The following is a 24,243-nucleotide window of genomic DNA, read 5'->3' as shown; positions in this document are numbered from 1 at the left end:
ACACACACACACACACACACACACACACACTTGTAGATGGACATAATACCTTTATTTTATTTATTTTTATGTGTGCTGAGGACCAAACCCAGTGCCTCACATGTGCTAGGCAAGCATTCTACCACTGAACCCCAACCCCAGACCCTGAATTAAATATTTTAAACGTTTGTGAAACTAGATGTGTTTCATTTTTGTTTTGGCCTAAATAAACCAGAGTTCATAAATATAAATCAATAGGAGATAGCACAAGTTAAAATAATGCACAGAAAGCACATTTAACATTCTTTCTAGATAGATTAAAAGGATATTCCTATAACAATTACCACTACCATCCGTAGAAAAAGTTTTAATTTCCTTCACTTACGAGGGCTTAAAAAAGTACAACAAAGAAACATGATATATTCATTACCACGCTCCCAGGAAATTAAACTAAAGAACTAAAATACTGTGGCAACCTCTACAAAGCTTTCTTCATAGAATTACGTTAACTTCCTTGAGGCAATAAATAAGAAGATAGGTGAAACAGGTAAAATCTTACTAAAATAGATTTTATATTCACTGCAATGAAATATGAAATAACCAAGTTGACTACAGAGGCAGTGACTTGGGCACCTGTAATCGCACTTGATCTTTCACAGATTTAATCTAATGATTTGATCAGTTTACTGTATAGTCATGACTCTGTCAAAAGGATGTGGGAAACAAGGAACCATTAAATTTAATGACAGAAATAAACACTAGCAAGCTGGGGGTGGTGGCATTCACCTATAATCCTAGCTACTCAGGAGGCTGAAGCAGTAAGATTACAAGTTCAAGACTGCAACTTGACGATACCCTGTTTCAAAATAAAAAAGGGCTGGGAGCTGGTGCATGCCTGTAAATCTCAGCAACTTGAGAGACTTGAGGCAGGAGGATTACAAATTCAGAGCCAGCCTCAGCAAATTAGCAAGGGCTTAAGCAACTTAGTGAGACCCCCATCTGAAAATAAAAATTAAAAAGGACTGGGAGGACTGGGGTTGTAGCTCAGTGATGAAGTACTTGCCTTGCATGTGTAAGGCACAGCACCACATAAAAATACATACATAAATAAAATAAAGGTGTTGTGTCCATCTACAAGTAAAAATATTTTAGAAAAAGAGTGGGGGGGTGCTAGGGATGTATATAGCTCAGTGGTAGAGCACTTGCCTAGCATGTTGCTAGGCCCTGGGTTCAATCTCCAGTTCTATAAGAAAAACAACAGAAAGTCAAATGTACCGATTTATTAGGGTCAAATTTGATATTCCAGGAACTACTGTTACCAGTATTACCTGCTAGCATTTTAAAAAACACAAAAAGATTGGATCAAACTCACTGAAGCAGATGAACAGTATTCCAAAGTTTTAATTAGGTGAAGCATAATTTTAGAAATCATGCCCTTGATTTTTAGGGGCCTACAGTTGAAAATGAGCCCACATATGTAGCATCTTCATACCAATAAACTATGAAAAAAAGGATACAAAACACATTTGAGATAAGGGGTCATTATTCAATTTTAACCTTTTTACCATTTTGGATTCAAATTACTTAGTCTGATGCCATTTTGAAGCTACTAAACTGGATTTTTCTAACACTATTAAAACAAATCTGAAAAGAATATTGCCTTTTGATGGTACAAACAAAAGTCTAGAAAGACTCCAAAAACAGCTGAGATCTCCTTCTCTTAGCCATGTGAAAGAAATACAATTTTGCTTATTGTTACACAGTCACAAAACCATAGAGTGGCTTGTTAGAAGAATTTATTAATGACAAATTAATAGTGAACAGTTAACCTGAATTAAAAATGGCCAATAGCATAAATAGTGAATTCACTGAAGAAATTTAAACAGCTAAAAATGAGAAATGTCACCTGTAGTATATCAATTGGCAAAAATTATCTAAATTATACCATTCAGTGTCAGCACAGTCAAAGAATACTGGTTTGGGAATGTAAGCTAGTTCAACTTTCCTAATTAACAGCTTGGCAACAAGAATAAAAATAACTTAGAAATGTTCACAATCTTTGTCCCAGCAATTACATTTCTAGCAATATATTCTAAGGAAATAATTGGGTAAGTGTGTGAAGATGTAAAAAGATACTGCATGTGCAAGGATGCTCACTGTATAACAAGAAAAAATAAAGAAAATAAAAACCTACATAGTCATATTAAGTGAGTAGGTTAATCTAGCATGCATCATATCAATAAATATATACAGATATGGACCTATATTTATTGGAGGGAAAATGAATCTGAAAGCTAAAAAAAGTTATAAAACAATCTAGGTATAATTATTTATTTTGATAGGAAAAAAGATAATTATTAAGATGTGTTTATTTATCACCATATGTTTTTATTTTATTTTTTGTGCTAGGGATTGATCTCAGGGCCACCCCCACATGGTAGACAGATGCTTACCTCTGAACTCCATCCACAGTCCTTTTAAAATTTTGAGACAATGTCTTACTAAGTTGCCCAGACTGGCCTTCAACTTGAGATCCTCCTACTTTAGTCTCCCAAGTAGCAGGGATCACAGGTGTGTATCACTGTGTCTGGCCCTGTCTTTTTATTTTTATATGATAAATACAAGAATATTAGAAGTAATTAATTATTCTACTTTTTATCTATATAAAATTAAGATATATTATTCATATAATAAACAAAGGGAGGGGTGAAATAATTATCCAACAATAATGTGTTGTTATTGACAAAGTGGGAAAGGGCTATTTTACATAGAGCCATTTTTTTCTTTTTTTTTGCAATGGTCACACCACACATTAACCTGCAGATAAATTCATATCCTTTTGATTTCTTTCTTTTTCAGTAGATGATTTTTCCCTACTGATTCATGAGGAAACATCTTAAATGTTAACTGTGTTAAGCAAATAAATATAACCAAATAAATAAGTTTATAAATAAGTCCTTTCTTCCTTCTGAAGAAGTTTGTGCTTCTTTCCAGTTTGTGCTACAGTCATTATTTCAAAAAACTTGCAGTTCTTTATAATTTCAATTTCTCAGATTGAAGCAAATCCATTCCTTATATCTGCTCATAAGAAAGAGTCACATGTTGATCAAGCAAATACACTTATTTTATTTGAAGCTATTTTCAAGGCATCTTTTAGATCTATGTTTCATTATCCTACCCAATCAGGCTTATGAATATAATTTCAACAAGAACAAGATAGCCATGAGCTAATACTTATGTAGATAGCATAACCAAATTACAGAGGTCTGGAAGACTTCTGTATGGGAATTGATACCAATGATTAAAAAAACTATATGTGATATCTATATGAATATTCTGGATTTTAAAAGATGTTAGAGTAAATATGACTTCACTGAGGTATTATGTTTACTATTTGGCAATTTTGTGTGTGTGTGTGTGTGTGTGTGCGCGCGTGCCAGAGAATGAACCCAAGGTTGGTATACGCTAGGCAAGTATTCTAACACTTTCCAAATTACTGAAAGTGATAGCAAAGCTCTGTATACCTATAATCCCAGAGATTAGAGAGACTAGCAGGAGAATTCTAAGTCTGAAGCCAGTCTGGGCAACTTAGCAAGACTCTGTCTCCAAAAAAAAAAGGGGGGTGGGCTGGGGATGTAGCTCAGTGGTGAAGTACCCCTTGATCCAATCAACAATATGGGGGTTAGGGGGTGATGACAAACTTTGAATTCATTTTTTAAAAAAATTATATATAACAACAGAATGCATTTTATAATTCTTATTATACATATAGAGCACAATTTTTCTTATCTCTGGTTGTATACAAAGTATATTCACACCAATTCGTGTCTTCATACATGTACTTTGGATACTAATGTCCATCACATTCCACCATCATTTCTAACCCCATGCCTCCTCCCTTCCCCTCCAACCCTTCTGCCCTATCTAGAGTTCGTCTATTCCTCTCAGGCTCCCTCTCCCTATCCCACTATGAATCAGCCTCCTTATATCAAAGAAAACATTCGGCGTTTGGTTATTTGGGATGGACTAACTTCACTTAGCATTATGTTCTCTAACTCCATCTATTTACTTGCAAATGCCATGATTTTATTCTCTTTTATTGCTGAGTAATGAATTCATTTTTAAACTAATTATCAAAATATTACAAAATGAAGAATAAGGGTACCTCAATTATTTTAAGGAATGTGGAGTTAGTGTATATTATTATATATAATGCAACACAATATAACGTAACATGCTTCTAATGTTAATAAATACCTTAGAGCTTCTTAATTTTCTTAATTTATAAGTCTCTTCAGGATGTGAAAACTGTACAATGTACAAACTCAATTTAGTTGCTAGTGTGATTTCACATTGTGTTAGAAATGGAAGAATGTCCTAGATAACACTTTCTAGGTTAATGTAAACTCTAGGTCTATATCTGATGCTGTATTCTCATTCTTATTTTTTTCTCTCTCACTGTGGTACTAGGGATCAAGCCCAGGGGAGCTCTAACTCTGAGTTACATTCTCAGCCCTTTTAAAAACGCTGTATTTTTGAGACAGCCTAAGTTGCTGAGGCTGGCCTCAAACTTGAGAATCTCCTGCCTTAGTCTTTGAGTCACTGGGATTATGGGTGTGTGCCAGTACACACAACTCAATGCTGTATTCTCAAGTGTGATTATACAGAATCAATTTGCTAGATCCTTTGATGATGCGAAAATGAGTGCAATCTCCCCTGAAATAAGCAATCTTATCAACTTGGAATTCTTTATATTCTAAAGGCACTGTTGAATATGAGATGCAGTCTAATCAACAGTGCAGAGCCCAAGTGTACTAATGGAAACAAATGCTTTTAACAAGAACAATAAATACTTGAAGTCATGAACATTATTTTCTTTACTTTTACTCTTTTGGCATATAAGAGTGCAAAATAATCAAATACTGAAATGAGACCCGATCAATTCTAAGCACCACATATTAGAAAAAAATTTTATGAGAAAAATTAATTTTTCTCAATTTATATACCAAGTTACATAAAAAGTTCCGGAAGAACTACACCAAAGAAGTTACAACTAGAGTAAGAGCTATTCCATGCTTGTATAATTATATCAAAATGGATTCTACTGTCATATAGAACTCTTTTTAAAGAGCCATTTTTTTAAAAAAAGTAAGCTACAATTTGGCAAAGTCTTATTAACATATAGGCACCTGCCCCTCAGCTACATAGCATTTAAAGGCTTTCAGCTGTTCTATTGCGCTACAGCTAGGGTCTGAGTTTGAGTTCTGAAGCCCAAATTCTGACTGGCTTACGTTCTTCCCTTACTTTCATTACACTTTCCTTTATTTATAATCCTATGCATTCCTACATTTCAAGGGAAAACTGTGAACAGTATTGATAGGTTTTGGTCTATGATTTTATTATTTTAATGCAAGGTGGGGTCAGCAGAATAAAACAGTCTCCTGGCATCTAGTTTTGTCATTGATTCAGTGAATATAATGAGTCATTTTTAAAAAAAGGTATACACAAATGAGTAGGGAAAAAAGAAATAGTATATCTGGTTGTGGATGATATCTAATCAAGAATTGCTACATCTTTTTCTCAAAGATGTTCAAGGCAAAAAAAAAAGCTACAAAAGTCATAAAAATGCATTTCAAGTCTTATTTCACAGTTAAGAATGAATATAAATTTTATTTGTATGTGGAAAATAATAAAGATTTAAACTATGATTTAAAAACATTTTAAAACACTTTTATACTTATTTAAAAAATAATGTGTATACTGATTAGTTCAAAGAAATTATTATAATGACAACTTATTGAGCACTTACTATGTTCCAGGATCTAGCTAAATCACAAAAGTGAAGCACAGAAAAGTTACGAGAACTTGCAAAAGCCCATGCATCTAACCAGGATTTAAAATGGCCATTTTAACTAGATAGCTCAGGTTCTTAACATTACAATATGCAATGCAATAAAATGCAATCACTATAAAAATATAAAATTAAATGATAAAGATCTGAAGCAGGACTGGGGATGTGACTTAATGTAGAGTGCTTGCAGAGCAGAGAGTTCAATCCCCAGGACGTACACAAAAAAACATAAATAAACAAATAAACAAACCAATGATGTCACTAAAAAAATATTCCTCTTATAGTAATTATGATTTTGAGTATAGAGACTACACACCCAGCTTCCTGTCTTAAATTCTTACGGAAATTGGTTATTCGTTCATTTAGCATGACTAAATGATCAATGAACTTAAAGCCAATTTCCATAAATTTACCATATAAACAAATAATAATTCATAGTATCCACAGGTAATTTATAGAAGGAAAATATAATGTGTTCAATGGAGCTTAGCATTATAGTGGTAATGAGGCAAATATTTAAAAAGTTATTTCCTTGTTGAACATAAGGAGGAGATATTTTAAGTTACATTAAAAGTTAGACTGCTAAAATCTGCTTTGATGCCACAACATATCCTGCAGCTCATGTCCATGAAAGTTGCTGAATCCTGTCTGAAGAAACATATTACATTAAAAAAAAAAAAAATCAGGTAACTTCTATTTGTTTCAATTCCATTTGAAAATCTTTTTGGAGTATCTTCAATAAGATAAAAAATTCCAAGCTATTAACAGTAGAGTATATAAAGTAAAGGACACATGCAAGCCTGATGGAGAAATTATTTAGTGGATAAGGAAGGCCTTTTTAATGCTTATTGTTACTATTTAAGATTAAAAAATCAAAACAAGTGCCCTGACCAAAAGATGTCTAGGAATAGGGAAAGCAGATTGAAATATAGCACAGAAAGACTCAAGTCCACTCAATACATTCATACAGTACCTGGGCGCTGAATCTGTGAACATCGTCAGAGGCACTGACTAGATCAATGGAAGACATGGAGGAAGAGCGACTATAGGGCTACCAGAGACAGACAAAGAAAAAACCAAGTAATCAGAACAAAGGCACAACAGAGCTTTCAGTACCAACTTCCAAACACAAGATAAAGAAAGAGAAAACAAAGCACTATATGAAACAAGCACAGCAGCAAGTGCTGACTTCATGCACCTATTATGTATTATACTCTAAAATCATTCCAAAAAGAATGTAGTGCTTCCAATAATACCAAATAAGACAACTTAACCCCAAAGAAGAAAGAGATATATTAATATAATTGGTTATACTTCTGGTTAACTAATTTGGACTAATTACTCCCTGTCCACCCCCTTGCTTTTTCCTCCAATAATAATAATTAATAACAACAACAACAACAGCAACAACATTGTGTTGAGAACAAGATTTTTGATTTTATATGGAATTTAACACACACTACAAAAAAACTTACTAAATTCTTGGAAAGGCGAGAAAATCTATATTACAAGATAGTTCCATCAACAGTGAAGAATGTAAGATATACTTTAAGTAAACTCTGACATTACTTTACCTTTTGGACAAATCTATGAGTCCCCACAGAAGAAAAGGCATCTCCAGATGGTAATGATGTAGGCCAATGCAACCTGACCTTTTCACTCTGTGACTAAAAGAGCATATATTGTTAAGATATGATAGTTTTAAAGTGTACTTGCAGATTAAGAAGGATACTATAACCTGGAACCATCAACATTTAATTGGTAAACATTTTAGTATTTAAAAATATATGAATAACGAAATTTCTTCACAGACTTCAACAAGTCTTGCCCAATCCCAACACCGGCTTCAGATATCCCAATTTAGTCTCTTCTGACTGTAAAACTACATTAGACAAGGATTAGCTGTTTGATTTTGCTCCTAGTTAGCCCCATTCTTCCCCTGCATAAGATTATCTATCATGAATCAATCTTAACACTGTTGCCAATTTTCTTCTATTCAAACTGTAGCCAAATTATTTCCATTATTCTACTTCATCAGGCCCAATGGCTTATGTGTCATTAGAACCAATATCATGATTTGCTTCAGTTATATTCTTAAGAGCACATCATATGATCTCTTTGCCGTCTTTCCATGAAAGCATTCTGTCTTCATCCCATCATCTTATTCCTGTTAAGCTGAGACGACCTCCTTCCTCTTCTTTGGTTTATCTAGTTTCTTCTCACTATTCAACAAATATTTGCTAAAAGTAATATACTAAAACTATACTGTGCTATTGTGTTTGTGTTCATCTTTTAACTATAAAGACAGTGATTTCTAGTCAATGCTGTCTCAACATAACATCTCATTCCCTCACTCACCAATTTATTGTATACAACTTTCCCTATGTTAGCAAGTAATGTAAACTCAAAAAAGCATGATGTGTCACTTGGAAAATACTTATGCAATGGCTGTGTTGTTAAAAAAAATGCAATACACATTGAGCACAAAGAGGGAGATGATTTGAACTGATGGAATTTATTTCATAGATTTTTTAAAGCCTACTACTGAAAAATATTACCACATTGTAATTATTTTTGTCATATTTATGTACACATGGCTAGTAGACAAGGAAAATCACGGTCTGTTCAATGGCTGTTTTCTTAACACCTGCCAGAGTGAAAGAAGGGATAGAAGCAGATTTGATAGCCCCATGAATATTTCTTTTTCTAAAGCTTACAGAAGTTTACTCTGATCCTCTACTAATATACTGTTATTGAATACAGTCACATTTTAAAGCCAGAAAGGATGCTTTGAATCGTCTTTTCTAGCTCCTTATTTCACATGTTAGAAAACCTAAGTCCAGAGAATTTGTTAAAACTCATAGTTACAAAGAGTCAGTGGTGAAACTAAGACCAAGATGTCTTGACTGTATAAGTTCACTACTCTTCCCCAAATAGCATCTTCTAGGGGGTTAAAAAAAAAAAGTCAAGGGAAACAAATGATGCTACTTCAGGTAAGTACGTTAGGCATTCAAAACACAATGATGCTATTTCAGGAACTACTTTAGGCATCCAAAAGTAAAGCCCACTTAGGATCTGAAAGTTCCCACTCAACTGAGTGCTGTGTAGCATTTTTGGGGGTGTAAAAAAATGAGTAGTAAGCTTTACAAAAAAATGTGATTTAAAAATATAATGAAAATAAATATAAGAAACCAATAGGTAACTTACTTCAGGTGATTTACTCTTGGCTACTAGAACAGCAAATGGGCATAATAATCATGACTGCCTTAATAATGACAGGCAATGAATAAGCCAACATTTCATTTGTAGTATAAAACTGATATACAAATGATTATTTGCAAGGCACTTTATAGTCATAGTTTATTTATGCTTGCCCAAGAAGGCAAGAGATTCTACCACAAGTAATATAGTTTAAAGATGGTGTGGAGTATGGGGAGGGGAAATAACTAAAATTGATCTTTAAATACCATCTAGTGGTAAAATGTGGAAACTACGTTGCTACACAATTGAAGCAAGTTATCAAATTAATCTTGAAACTAAAATTAAAGGATTTAAGAATGCTTTCCTTCAATTTCCAAAGAGGGAGCTGGTTATAAATGTTAGCAATTCAATGATGATGATGATAAAACAGTAAGTAAAAGGAAGAAAAACTAATGGTGAGGGTCTTAAAGGAAATAAAGGAGTTAATAAATAAAAATTGAGAGCCAACATCGAAAAAGAACCATCTTAAAGTTTTAATTATCTTCCTCTTGAATTCTTATGGTACTTGAAGAGAAATTCAAAGAAACCTTTTGTTAACACTAAATATATGCTTGATATCATAAAGGTCAAAGAATGATTAAAATTGGAGACTTCAAGGGGAACAGGAAGAACATTTCCATTTAAATTCATGTTAATTATGTATACTTCCTTTAAACAATTGTATAGGTCTTCTCATCTACTGCTTGGAAATTAATAGATAAAGGAACTGAGTTAAAGATTCTTCCACATTTATGACTTAATTTTGATAGTTGATTTTTTTTAGGATATTAATATAGCTCACCATTTTCAAGTTCTATTAATATGAAATAATATACATCAAAGAATTCCTATAGTGTTTGAATTTCAGCTTAGAATTTTTAATAATAGATATACCTGTTCTTCTATTTTATCTTGTCTATCAAGAGCAGCTTCAACAGCATCAAAGAACTCTTCTTCATTAATCAGACTGTTTGGACCTTCCTATTCAAATACACAGAAGAAAAAAAAAATAACAGTTAATTTAAAGAAGTGGAAAACACTGATAATCCTGGTATTAACTTTAGAGAAAAGTTGAAAACTGACCCAATAAACATTTATTGAATACACATTTAAGAACTAGTCATTTATACCGTGTAAGATTATCACAAAGGTAAGTAATACGCTCTGTAAAATCCTATCAATATTAAAATCAACTCACCCAACACTCATATTTACCATATACTGTTTTAAGTATTAATCTAGAGTAGAGGTTGGTGAACTGTGGCCAATGGATCGAATCTAATCTGCTACCTACTTTCATATGGCCTGTTAGCTAAGAATTTCAATTTTACAAAGTTGGAAAAAAAGTAAAAGTAGTAACATTTCATAATATGTTAAAATTGAAATTCCAATGCCAAAAATAAAGTTTTGCTGAAATGCAATCATGTTCATTTGTTAATGTAATTATTTTTGACTGCTTGTACTTGCAAGTGATAAGGGACATATAAAGATCCTCCTGCCAGTACTTCCCATGGACTTTAAGAAGGTTCTTCCTAGTTGAGGGCAAATGTTTCAGAGAAAGAAAAGTTAAGTTGATGCTTGAAAGTCTCATTAGATGACAGAATATAGTCATCACCTGGGGGAACTTGTTACAATGAAAATTCTTAGACCCTCATGCTCACATATTCATTTTCTGGGTCTTGGGTAGAGCCCAGGAAAATACACTTTAATGTCTCCCAAGTGATTCTGATACAAATAGAATCTCAGCTGTATTAGAAGATGAAAGTATAAAGAATAGCAGCAAAATGAAAACAAACAACGTATGTTTCTGCTATGATGAACCAAGTAAGTGGAATGTAAATAAAACAATAACTTCATATGGTAAAAGCAGAGCATGAGCAGGTAGGCTTGGGTCTAGGGTTCCCTAAAATTTAAACCAAACCACCAAAAAAGTAAAAAGGGGATACATGAAAATTGCTGGAATCTTCTCAGCTTAATAATCCTTAAGTTATAAGGCCTCTCATTATAACTTAACCACATCAACTACCTTTAATTTCTTATTCAAATACAACACACATACAGAACAATGTACATCTCAATGAATTATCATAAAGTAAATGTTTCTCATCTAAGGACCAGCTAAGACACGAGGTCCTGAAAATAGATAGTAACGAATACTCTAGAGCCGTCTTCCTGTAGGATTCACTTTATAAAGTTCAAATATTTCAAAGACACAACTGACATCAGTATAATTGTGGTCTCTGCTGATCAGAGAAAAAAACAAAACATTCAAAACCTACTCCAAATGATTTTTTTTCTAATGATTTTTTACAATTTTATTGGTCATATTTACATCTGCATTTAAATAATAATAATAATAATTCAATCTATAGTGGATTTTGGTCCTTACGTAATCACATCAGTTTATCAGTTGGGATCTGCAGCTTTTAAAAAAATCCTATTTTTTGGCATGTCAACAAGGAGGGGGTGGGATTCTGATTTGCTAAATTAAATGGTTTGTCCTGTAATAAAGGCAAATTTGATGAAGAAATAGAACACAATTTTCTTTATTAAAAATGACTTTTATTTTTATTTTTAATTTTTTTAGAGAGAGAGGGAGAGAGAGAGAGAGAGGGAGAGAGAGAGAGAGAATTTTAATATTTATTTTTAATTTTCGGCAGACACAACATCTTTATTTGTATGTGGTGCTGAGGATCAAACCCAGGCCGCACGCATGGCAGGCGAGCGCGCTACCGCTTGAGCCACATCCCCAGCCCTAAAAATGACTTTTAAAAGCTCAACATTTTAACTCATCATGCTTAGTAAGGGAAGCAGCTACTTATTGGTAAAACTATAGGACATCCCTTAGTCTTTATCTTAATTGCCCTCAGAAGCCACTTCTTATGTTAAGGACTCTACCTCTATAAATTCCTAATTAAGTTCTCTAGCTTTAAATTCCTAATTTCCCCCCTCTTCTTCTCTAAGCACTTTTCTTGGGCTCCTCTGAAGGCCTTCTGTGCCTTTAAATGTTGGTGCTCCTATAGTCCCATATAGATGATGTTCCTTGACATACCATGAAGTTACACTGATAAACCCAATGTAAATTGAAAACATCATAAGTTAAAATGTATTTAATGCACCTAACTGTTCAAATATCATAGCTTATATGTAATTATATCAGTTGTTTATGCTTGTGGTTCCATGGCTGTTTGGGAGATAAAGTTCTCTGCAGCTGCCCAGATGACAAAGTATCACATACTGGTAGTCCAGAAAAGATAAAAATTCAAAACAGTATTGCATTTGCACCATCATGAAATCTAAAAATTATAAGTTGAACCATCATGAGTTGAGGACTGTCTGTATTTGCTCTCCCACAGATTCTCACTCATTTCCAAAGCTTCAGTCATCATCTTACTTGTGAATTCATAGCCAGGCAATCCTTCTTTTAAGACACAGAGCTTTATAGCTACAAGATGTCTAAAATCAGCTCTTCTCCTTCCACACCAATCTGCAGAAACCACAGCCTAATCTTGGATTCTTCCTTTTTTTCTCATTTGATCACCACACCTTTCAATTCTACTTTTCAAATATCTAATTTGCCATTGTCTTTCCATTCTTACTACTTCTACTCTAGTTCAGGCTATCTTCAATTCTTATTTATAACTAGCTCTTAGGAAAAAGTCTCTTGTTATAGTTGTCATCATCAATCCATTTTTTCTCACTGCAGAAAGCAAGAATGATTTTCCTAAACTGTGAATCTGAAAACTTCACTTAAAACCCATTGCCTCAGCATCTGAACTGATTCTTGAAAAAGTTTTATAGTCAGTCTTATCATTCCCTCTTCTCAATTTGTAGCTGTTAACACCCCCCACAGAAATACTTTCAGTTCCCTGGCAAAATGCTCTTACCTACAAATGTTTTCTTCCTTCCCAGTCTCTAAAGCAAATACTCTCTGGTGGCTATTCACCTGGTCAAAAGCCTATTTACTTGTTTCAGCTAAAGCGATATTTCCTTTGGAAAGCCAGACCCAATAACTTCTTGGGTTGAGAATGCTTCATAGCATCAATTATTACAACTGAATAACTTAGCCATTCTTTCCATTATACAATCAGGCCTTCTAGTAGGATTCTTATCTTCCTTTACCCTCTCTGCCTAGCATAGTGGTCTTAAGGAATGGATATAGTTATAAAGCAATTTCTTAGGTTACAGATGACAGAAACATTTAAACTTTAATAATTACAGCATCAAGAAAGTCAAATAACTAAAATAAAGTGTGATTTAGTGTCTAAAATCTATGCAAAACAATAAAAAATAGCTTGAAACTCCAAAAAGAAAAGGAAAGCATAAAAATAGGTCTAGTTTATTTAGTAATTATAATGTTTAATTTAGCATTAAAACTCACAGGGATTCAGTGAGAAAAAAAATTGGAGTACCCTTACCTATTTTCTTCATGAAATAAGGTATTTATTTAACAAATACCAGTGGAATAAATATAAATTGTGTTATATCACAATTTCTAAAAGTCCAGATGTATTAATATATTTTAAAGAGAATGTTTCTATTAAAATTAAATGTTTCTACTAAAATATAAATAATTATTTGAATGGAGAATGCCTTTCTAAGCATGATATCATATGTGAAGATAAGTCTATCAAAAGACAGAGATTAATTATATGAAGGTTAAAACTTGCATATGGCAAAGCCAACAATAAAAAATGTTTTAAATCTACAAACATGATTTTTGGCTTTGTAATAAAACACATCAAATAACTAGGCCCCGTCTTCTCCCTCTATCCTCGTCTTTTTTCCCTAAAAAAAAAAAAAAACAAACCTGTATTGAAAGAAGGAGAAATAAACAAGTATACAATTTTATTTATATACTGCTGATAGGCTATAAGAAGTACCATATATAGTTAAAGTAAAAACATGGAATTTCTTGGATTATTTTTATTTTCTATAATCTTATAATGTGAAAAAATAATTAAGAAAGTTGATAGGTCTCCCAAAATTAACCTAAAATGGTAAAACTGTCAACTTCAGAATAAAAATTGTCATCATAATGGTTTATTTTCCTAGTAATGTACACTTATAAAATTTCGGTGGAGTTATTTAATTTTTTCACATTTGATAAGAAATTGTTTGATAATAATTTTGAAATATTATAACTCAAATCTCATCTTTATAGAGTCCCACAGCTGGAAATCTATTCCAACATAAAAAAAATATTCAACCTGCAGAGATTCTTCTATTTCCAGAGTAAAATGGCGAGAAATTTTTCTTCTCAGAGTGCTCAACCACTGAGCTACATCTCAAGCCTTTTTCATTTTTTTATTTTGTGACAGGTTTCGCTAAGTTGTGTGACGCTTGCCTAAAACTTGCAATCCTCCTGCCTGAGCTTATTGAGTTGCTAGGATTACATATGCTTGTTTTCTTAAATGTAAGCTAATCATTTATCATCTTGTTTCTACCTCAGTGATACTCCTTGCCTTCTCATTTTTTTTTTTGAGAGAGAGAGAGAGAGAGAGAGAAAGAATCTTTGTTTATGTCACCAATGTTTCTCACATGTTTTCTCTAAAGAAATATCATAGAAAAACATCTTTAAAAGTGTGTGTGTATGTGTATATGGGGGGAGATTTCATTAATTGCTTGGCAAATAAAAGGAGAAAGAAGTTGATTTCAAATAAAAAGGTAATTAGAATAATTCATGCTCTGCAATGGATAAAGTCTCATGGTATAGTACACACTGAATCTTTTGCCTGCAAATTGCTCAGCTTTTTCATTTAGAGGCTGCTTTTATTTATTTATTTTTAAAATGAGTAAGTGAATAACATTAAAAATGATCATACTCAAAGAAGAGATAAAAACTTGTCCTATAAAATGAAAAGGTTTAAGGACTGTGGATATAGCTCAGTTGGTAGAGGGCTTGTCTCACACATACAAGGCCCTGGGTTTGATCCCCAGCACCACACACACACACACACACACACACACACACACTAAAGTGAAAAGGTTTAATATTGAGCCATTTAAAGCCTATTTAACCCAATCTGTCCCATTGTTCCAATTGCAGAACATCTATAAAAACTTAAATATAGTACATAAAATATAATTATAGTGACATTAAGAATATAATATATAAGTCATTAATATATATGCTCTAAATTATGATTTACAGTCTATTTTAATGCATCTGTGTCAATTTGAAATATTCACAGAATTGAAAACTTGGGACCTAATGGGTTAAATAAATATCTAGAGAAAACTCAGCATTTATATACATTTATATGAATTCTGAGAATAAATTATATATTTATAATACTTAAGAGTTACAAAGTATTATTTAAAACTTAAGTCACTTTTGTGTTAGATATGACTTATGTGTTTCTCTTACTAAGACCAAAATATAAGTTCATACTTCATAATCTGGTCCTCCAAAGTGTGATTTTTTCTTAAGTTCTGCCATTGCATTTTTGTATGCTTCCTCTATTCTTCTTCTCTTCTCAATTTCCTACAGGAGAAAAAAAAATTATTATTTTAAGTGGGCATTTTAATTATACTGAAGTCATTTAGGCTGATTTCCTCTGCATTTCAGTGAAATTTTGTAATTCAACAAAAAATAATTCCACTCCTGTGAAAAGTAAGAATATTATTCCACCAAAGAAAATACTTTACTCTGGGCTATATATTTCAAACAAGCAACAATTTAAATCACTGCTAAGATTACCTTACAGGTAGGTTATGTATTCAATAATTAACTGTCCAAGAGTCTAAAGTATGTTAAAAAAAAAAAAAGAAGAAGAAGAAAGAAAAGAAAAATCAGCACCAGAGAAATGCCTGTATTCCTATACCTTTTTTCAGTAAGCACTATATTTACTTTGGTATGAAGAAAAAAAAGCAAGCATAAAATAACTCAATAAGTGGAATAATGAATGTTTAAAAAAAGAGTCCAAAAAAGAAATTTCATTTACTTTCTCATGTCCACTAAGACTATATTTGAGCTGAAAAAGACTTCAGATACCTACTTTAGTCCTTTCCCTTCAGAGACAGGGTCTACAGCTCTAAAGAGTTACAAGATAGTCAACACTTAAAATAACAAAGGCTGACTAAATCTCAAACTATTGCCACAACAATGGGGTACATGGGTTTAAATCTAATATAGTCCTGAAGTCCAGCAAGTCTATAAAAAAAAATCAACCAACCAACCAACCAACCAACCAACAAACAAAAAAAGCCAGTCTTTATTCCCACACAAATACTTAATTGCTAAGTTAAAAGTCTACACAAAATTCACGAGATGTTAACAAATAAATACCATGCCTGAACTAAAGCTAGTGTAAATCAATAGTTTGTCAGACCCCAAAATTTCAGTAAATATTGTTGTGTACTCAAAAGAAAAGGAACTGATCCAAGAGAAGGTAAAATTAAAAACAGCAGCAGCAACAATAATGGCACACACACATACTCCTAAAAATACTAAACTGTTAGAAGAGCAACTAGAATTCTCATCTTACTGGTGGGAACACAAAATTAATATAACTTTTTCAGAAAATGGTTTGTCAGTATCACTAAAGCTACACAAAAGGCCCATGAACCAACAAGTCTACTCTCAAGAATATGCCCAAGAGAAATGTTTACCAAAAAATATGAGAATGCTTAGAACAGCTTTATTCATAATGGTCCCCAAATAAAAACAATTTAAATGTCAATCAACAGAAAAATGGATAAATAAACTGAAGTCATATAATGTAATACTATATAGTAATAAAAATGGATAAACCACCACTAAATACAACAATATACAGGAATCTCATAGTCAATGTTGAGGAAAAAGGAAAGCTAGACACAAGAATATACTGTATGGCTTCATTTACACAATGGTCAAGAAAAGGCAAAACTAATCTATGATGATACAAATTAGAACTATGGTTATTTTTTTTTTCTCCTACCAACTAAGCTATATCCCCAGCCCTTCAAGTAGTATACTTAAGTTTGGTATCCTTCACTGTATGTATGCTTTACCTTAATTTAAAAAAATGGAACAAATAAGAATGTACAACATAGCAATAATATTAATTAGAATTAGGAAAAAGTTTAAAAAAAAGTACATGAAATTATATACCTGGTGAGTCTTAATAATGTAAACAAACTATCTTCAATGAACAGATTTTATAAAATTGGGCTGGGGTTGTGGCTTAGCGGTAGAGCATGTGCCTAGCACATGTGAGACCCTGGGTTCGATCCTCAGCACCACATAAAAATAAATAAGTAAAATAAAGAAAGATATTTTGTTCAACTACAACTAAAAAATAAGTATTTTTTAAAAATTAACTAAAATTGTTTTAACTTAGAATTTCTAGTATTTTTAGACATGAGTGGTTAAAAATTTAAGTATACTTCTACAGTAGAAGGGATTTTATTATAGGCAACCATAAAAATTATCTCCACAAATAATATTAATATTTCATTAGCTAAAAGAATACTGGAACTGACATTGGAGATCTACATGAAAAGTGTAACTTAAACCATTCTACTATTAAATAGCTGTTATTATCATTACATATTTAACTGCTCTTCTTAGATTTTAAGCTCCTTAGGGACTATTTCCAGCTTATCATTGTTTCTCCATTCCTATCTTACAGCAGGTACGAAAAAGTACTTCTTGAATGAAATAATATCAGTGGAACCAGTGTTATCATTGTATCTTCTTTCTGAATTTTATGAATTACCCTAAAAGACATTTATTAATAAACCACTATCTATATTCAAAAATTTTCAAATCTTCCTTATTTTGTGTGTATAGAATATAAAAAATCATTAATATGTGAATATGTTACATTCTATAAAGAAAACTAGAAATTTCTTGAATAGGGAGTTGTTTATCAACAAATAAATGCAAACTGTATATATGTATACATACACATAGTTGTACATATACATATATATGCACTCATATATACTGTGTATACACACACACTCTCTTTTTCTTACATTCCTTGTAAAATATAACTGGGATCCTATTATTTTGATATTGAAAAAAAATTATATTTAATACTGCATAGACCTGTAAGAGAACGACTAAATATAGTAGTTTTCAGATTTCAATGAATACAGCCATGCTTTATGGCTCTTCTTTCCTTAAGACTGCTGCTAAGAGAAGCAGCAAAAATACCTCCCCCACCCCAAGATCCTTTGGTTTGTTCTTCATATTACTACTCAATAAAGAAAAAGAAAGGATAAGATTATCAACAATGAAGGCAATAAAAAGTCCACTTCCTTGTGTAACATGGCAAAATGAGAAACTTCAATGATGAAAACATGGAAAAGACATACTGCATAATGCAAAAGGTTTTAAGAAATTGTTTTAAATGAGTTATCTTTTGAGGCAGTGTGATTAGTATACGTGACTGAAGAATATAACCCCTTAGTGAAAGATGAATAAAAGAAACTTTAAGTTGTCAAAAGTTATAAATAAGTTAGTCTAAACAAACTGAATGATATTCTTGAACAACTGATACAATAAATTTAAGGAGTTGTCCTGTTTTCCAATGTATTATTTGTTCGGTGCAGAGGGATAATTAAATTTGATCCACATTGAGTATAGAACTGAAATCTCTGAAATAGTCTGGCTCCAGAATGATAATGAAATATTTATACAGTAGTCCCCCCTTATCTGCAGTTTCACTTTCTGCAATTTTCAGTTATCTATGGTCAAAAGAAAGGGTGAGTACACTAGAATAAGATTTTAAAAGAGAGGTAGAAAGACCCCATAAAAACATAACTTTTATTACAGTATATTGTTACAATTGTTTTATTTTATTATTGGATATTAACCTCTTACTGTGCCTAATTTATAAATTAACTTTATCATAGATATGAATGTGTAAGAACAAAAATAACACAGTATATATAGGGTTTGATATTATCTGTGGTTTCATGGAAACCACTAAGGGTCTTAGGACACATACCATGCAGATAAGGGGGAATATGCTGCTAGTCAATTCATCTTTTCCCCCGCCCTGGGGTACTGGGGATCAAACCCCAGGCCTTTATGCAGGCTAAGCAATCTACCACTAGATACACCCCCAGCCCTAGTCAATACATCTTACTCTCACCTGTACTTGAGAATTCTGAACAGTTCTCTTCTCTTCTAAAACATGAGAACCTTCTCAAACACATAGTGCTAGTCAAATCCTGTGGCCATTCTGCCATTACATCAGATGACATTGCTTTCCTTAGTGTCTTGCTCAAATTGAAAGACCTTCAAACACTGCAAACAATAAAACTTTCTGATGAATGATAAGATTCTGATTGCTGTCTAGCCTGGTATCCACAGCTGACATATCAGAACAGAGAAAAATCTCTTTAATTCTGTTACCTAATGACTTCGGACAAGTTTCTGGGCTTATTCGTTCCTTATTTTATAAGATGATGGTTTTGGACTACAACTTAGATTTTCTAAGATATGTTACAGTTCTTTAACATTTTATTACTTCACTAAAGTTGAATTATGAACAGAAATTTCTCCTAAGCAAATCCAGTAAGCTATACTTCATGCTAAAAACTATAGTTTCATATTCTAATATTATCATCAGTGCTGCTTATTAAACAAAGGTGTGAAAATGGGAACAGGGCAAATATTTGAACAACACAGTGTATGCTAATAATATCACAATGACCCTGCGAAAAATACACACCTATGAATGTAAAGTAAATGTTTAACTGCATATTTAGCTAGCTCATATGTTTTAGTTAGCTCATATAACTTGAATACAATTTCACATACCACACAAAAAGGTAAGTAATACTAAATGGTTCATCGCTTTTATTTCAAAGCATTACTAATACCATCATAAAACTTTTTATATTAAATCCAATGAAGAGAATATATTTTATAGTAGCTAAATATATAACAGATGAATCTTATTTAAGAAAATGAGTTTAAGATTCCCATAAACTATCAGAAGTAGTACCACCTGCTACTTCTATCAACCCAATGGATCTTGCCAAAGAACTTAGTTTGGTTTAAATGTTCAATTGATATATAAAACTCAGATAAAATCTAATTTTTAAGAAATTAAGAACTAGTCTTACCTTATCCAGTCTCTTTTGCCAGCTGTCCTCACGTTTTACCATTAATTCAATACAATGAGAAAGTGTAGCAAGGATTCCAGCAGTGGTTGCTTTAAAAGTTATGGCTTCCCCTTTAAAGTCTATACCATTAATTCCTTTTGGTGTTACATGTGGAAATACTGAAAAAGAAAGTTATTCACTGAAAATCTTTCAAATGAAGAAATAACTCATCAGAATTTAAGATTAGAAAATATTTATAAAACTAGCAAATCTGAGCAGGTTTTTGAATTATAGTTTTTCTCCTGTTGACCAATATTTAAAAATATCCTATCCATACTCTATGAGCAAAGGTTTATGACAACATATGCACTTTCAAGTTTTTTTTTTTTAGATTCTACTTCCTGAAATATATTTGCTGTGCTGCACCCAGTGAATCAGGTGGTAGGAGGAGTAATATTTAAATAATAACATTCTGACAGCTTAGAAAGGGACTTAATTATGCTAAGAAGTACCTTACATTTTAAGAAATCGGATTTAGAAAATATCTGAAGATATACTTTACTATAAAGTAATATAACTTAAGAAAATATTCAAATTAAGTCTAGGACCAATTATATGTTAAATACCTTTTATGTTTTATAATATAATTCAGGTTTAGCCTTTGAATGAAATGAAAAATCTTAAAACTCACAAGATACAAGAGATAATAATTTATTATTCTATAGCTAGTAAGAAAACATTCTGATAGAACCTTTTAAATGTCTTTAAAAACTCAGATATAGATGATAGTAAAGGTACAATCTGTAAAAGGACAAAGTGATAAACAGTACTTCATCAAAATACAAAACTTCTGCTCTTGAAGACATTGTTTTAGAAAATGACAAGAAAAGCCACTGATTGGGAAACAAAAAATCTCTGCATGGTATAGATTAATCAAGGTCATATCCAGAATATAACAAGTAACCTCAAAATGCATTAACAAGTTGAGTAATAAACAACCAATCAAAAAAACTAGGCAAAAGATGTGAGTACACTTCACCAAAGGAGACACAGATGGCAAATAAGTACATGAAAAGATATTTAATAACATTACTAGGGAAATGCAAAATTAAAGCTACAATGAGATACCACTGCACATCTCTTAAAATGTGTGAAATTTAAAAAGACTCACCATACCAACTGTTGGTGGGGTGGTAGAAAACTGGAACTCTCATTAATGGCTGGTGAAAAACAGTTTGGCAGTTTTTTAAAAAAGTTAAACACACGTCTAACATGTGATTCAGTCATTCCACTCCTAAGTATTTACCCCAAATAAAAAAAAAATATATATGGCCATGCAAAGGCTTATATATGAAAGTTCATAGCAGTTTTATTTGTAATAGCCCAAATTTTAAACAACCCGAATGTCCACCAATGGATGAGTGGATAAATAAATTGTGGTATTGTGTTATACAATGGAACACTATTTAGCAAAGAAAAGAAATCAACTACTGTTACATGCAACAACAATGATGAAAGAAAGAAACTAAGCAAAAAAAGAATACATACCATATGAATCCACTTACAATAACTTCTAGAAAATGCAAACTAATCTACAATAACAGAAAATAGATCAGTGGTTGTTTGGGGTGGGGAGGGATGACAAAGTGGATGGAGGGCCAGGTGTGATGGCCCACATCTGTAATCCCAGTGGCTAGGGAGGCTGAAGTAGGAGGATCACAAGTTCAAAGCCATCCTTAGCAACTTAGTGAGACCCTGTCTCAAAATAAAAAATTAAAAAGGGTTGGGATGTGGTTCAGTGATTAAGCACCCTTGGGGTTCAATCCCTAGTAGAAAAAAGAAAAAAAAAGAAAAAGAAAATGGATGGAGAAAATTTATAAGGGCAACAGATCATTATAACTTCTTTGTTTTCCATCACTCTTACCAAGGTTGCTGTTTTATTACAAATTATTCTTTTCTCTAATTATCAACTTAGAAATTCAAAGACATCCACGCGAGAATGTGTGCAACTATAAGAATGGGTTCTAACTGCTAAACATTTGCTAATTTATATAAGATGAAAAAGCATTGTGAAATGTCTTTGAAAACATCTTAAAACAGCACTTACTACTACCCAAAGCAGCCACCTCAAGTCCTTTTCAGAATGATACAGAAAGTATGTAACAGATGTTTAAAGTTTTTAAAAAACTGAAAATAAGGGTCTTACACAATAAGACCTCTGAAATACACTTTTCTTATGTAAGGAAACATTTCTCATATTAGGAAATGAAAGTCACAAAGACAAGACATCATTTTAATTTGCCATCCAATAGGTTTCTCTAAATATAGGTGCTTTGATCTTTGCTCCAGGTTTCTTACACCTTACAATGTACAACTGTATTAATCTCAAAGGAAAAATTTAAGCAAAACCCCCAAGTACTTGAAAGTTTTTGATTAGTTTGCTTATCTGAATGTCTCCACTGAAGACAAGAGGAAAACATTCTTTAAGAGACAAGGTGATGTGCCTGAATTTCCTCTGGGAAAATGATACCAGGCAGTAAGAGAACATACACAGTTTGTAACTATGTGCATGCAGGGAAGAAATGGAAGAAATTACAAAATAACCTATTAATCTAGATTCGTCAGTACTTAGGCTCCTAAGATTATCATTTGGATCTATAGTTCTTCCAGTTGAACTCTGACTTTACACATTCATGCACTCAGAAAATCAAGGAACTCGTAAGATAACACCAACATGTCAGAACTAAAAATAAATCTGACAGAAGCTGAAAGATTTAGAATCCCTTCATTTCACTAAGACTCTTACGCTCTATTTTATTTATTTACTTTTACCATGCTATATTTTATTTTCATCTAAAAACCAATGGATAGTCAGCAATACAACATAATTAATGCCAATTAATCGAGTTGGTGGCTCTAGAAGATCTATAAAATGTAATGGTAACAATTTTATAGACTGGCTTAGACAGAATGAAGAGGAACAAATAAATGCAGGCACCATTAGTGTTCCTTGCACAGCTCAGCCAAGAAACAAGAATGGCTACATAGGACTGTTGAGAAAGAACAGCAGACACACTTCTTTGGTGTGAAATATGAAGAATTTATCAAAGAATAAATCATCTTTCAGCTCTGGCAACAACCTATTCTTTAAAGTATTATTTTGGAGAAAATAGAAAGTAACAATAAAGGATTTTATATTTCATGGTAACAGGGTAAACATAAACATGATTTTCATTAACCTTTTTCTAAATTTGGTCATATAGCCAAAGAATCTGTATATATTTTAAGCAAAAGACTATCCATTTTCATTGCGATTAATAAAAATAGTAAACCCAGGTTTAATGGACATGAAGATATGAAATAAAATAATCTTTTAAGTAGGTTAAGGTAATACTGAAAAAGTTTTTAACAGTTGGTAGGATTAGAATGTCTGCCAGCCCTGGAGAAAACAGGGTGCCAGGAATCTTGCCTCTGGCTCATGCACTCTTGCACATCATCGCAGACAACCTGCAGGGGGATTTCCCAGTTGTTCAAGAATTTTTTTCAATTTCCTCCCAAAGAAATATTCCAAATAATCATGTATGGTGCAGAGTAGAAAGGGATTTCTGGAGAAATCCTTCTTAACATAGAGGATTGCAGCCAGATGCAATCATGCCTGTAATTCCAACAACTTGGGAGGTTGAGCAGGAGAAGCACAAGTCTGAGGCCAGCCTCAGCAAGACCATCTGAAAATAAAAAATAAAAAGGGCTGGGAATGGAACTCAGTGGTAGAGTACCCTGGTTTCTCAGGTACCCTGGGGTGGAAAAAAAGAGGAACATACAGAATGGTAACTTTGTTAAAACCTCTCTTCATCTGTCTACTAGGACAAAGAGGAAACATGACTGAAGACTATAGACCTGATATTAACCATACTGGGTTAGATAATCAATTGGTTTGGGACTACGACCAAAAAACCTGATGAGAACAATTAGAGGAGGAAAAGATTATTTTCGGGCTCACATTTTCAGGGGTCTCAATCCCCAAACAGCTGGCTCCATTGCTCTGGGACCAAGGTGAAACAGAACATCAGGGTGGAAGAATGTGGTAGAAGAAAGTGGCTCAGGACATGGCACTAGGAAGGTAG

At 32.6% G+C, this 24,243-nt stretch overlaps 1 protein-coding gene across 4 annotated transcripts in view; it reads right to left on the bottom strand.

The window, feature by feature from the left end:
• The window catches only part of Cert1 (ceramide transporter 1), a 111,550-nt gene that overhangs the window by 19,301 nt on the left and 68,006 nt on the right, over nt 1–24,243 (bottom strand). For 3 of the 4 annotated variants that reach the window (XM_015497783.2, XM_048800129.1, XM_048800130.1), the window contains 5 exons: nt 20,141–20,298; nt 15,465–15,557; nt 9,965–10,051; nt 7,405–7,497; nt 6,804–6,881 (listed from right to left, as the gene is read on the bottom strand). In XM_015497783.2, coding sequence (XP_015353269.1) covers nt 6,804–6,881; nt 7,405–7,497; nt 9,965–10,051; nt 15,465–15,557; nt 20,141–20,298 — 509 coding nt within the window. The remainder of the gene's footprint in view (nt 1–6,803; nt 6,882–7,404; nt 7,498–9,964; nt 10,052–15,464; nt 15,558–20,140; nt 20,299–24,243) is intronic. The other variant, XM_048800128.1, reaches the window with a different exon arrangement.

The sequence above is a fragment of the Marmota marmota genome, unplaced genomic scaffold, assembly GCF_001458135.2.
Source record: "Marmota marmota marmota unplaced genomic scaffold, marMar, whole genome shotgun sequence".
Classification (NCBI taxonomy): domain Eukaryota; kingdom Metazoa; phylum Chordata; class Mammalia; order Rodentia; family Sciuridae; genus Marmota; species Marmota marmota.
Note: the sequence above shows the minus strand (reverse complement) of the source record. Positions and strands in the feature narration are given on the sequence as shown.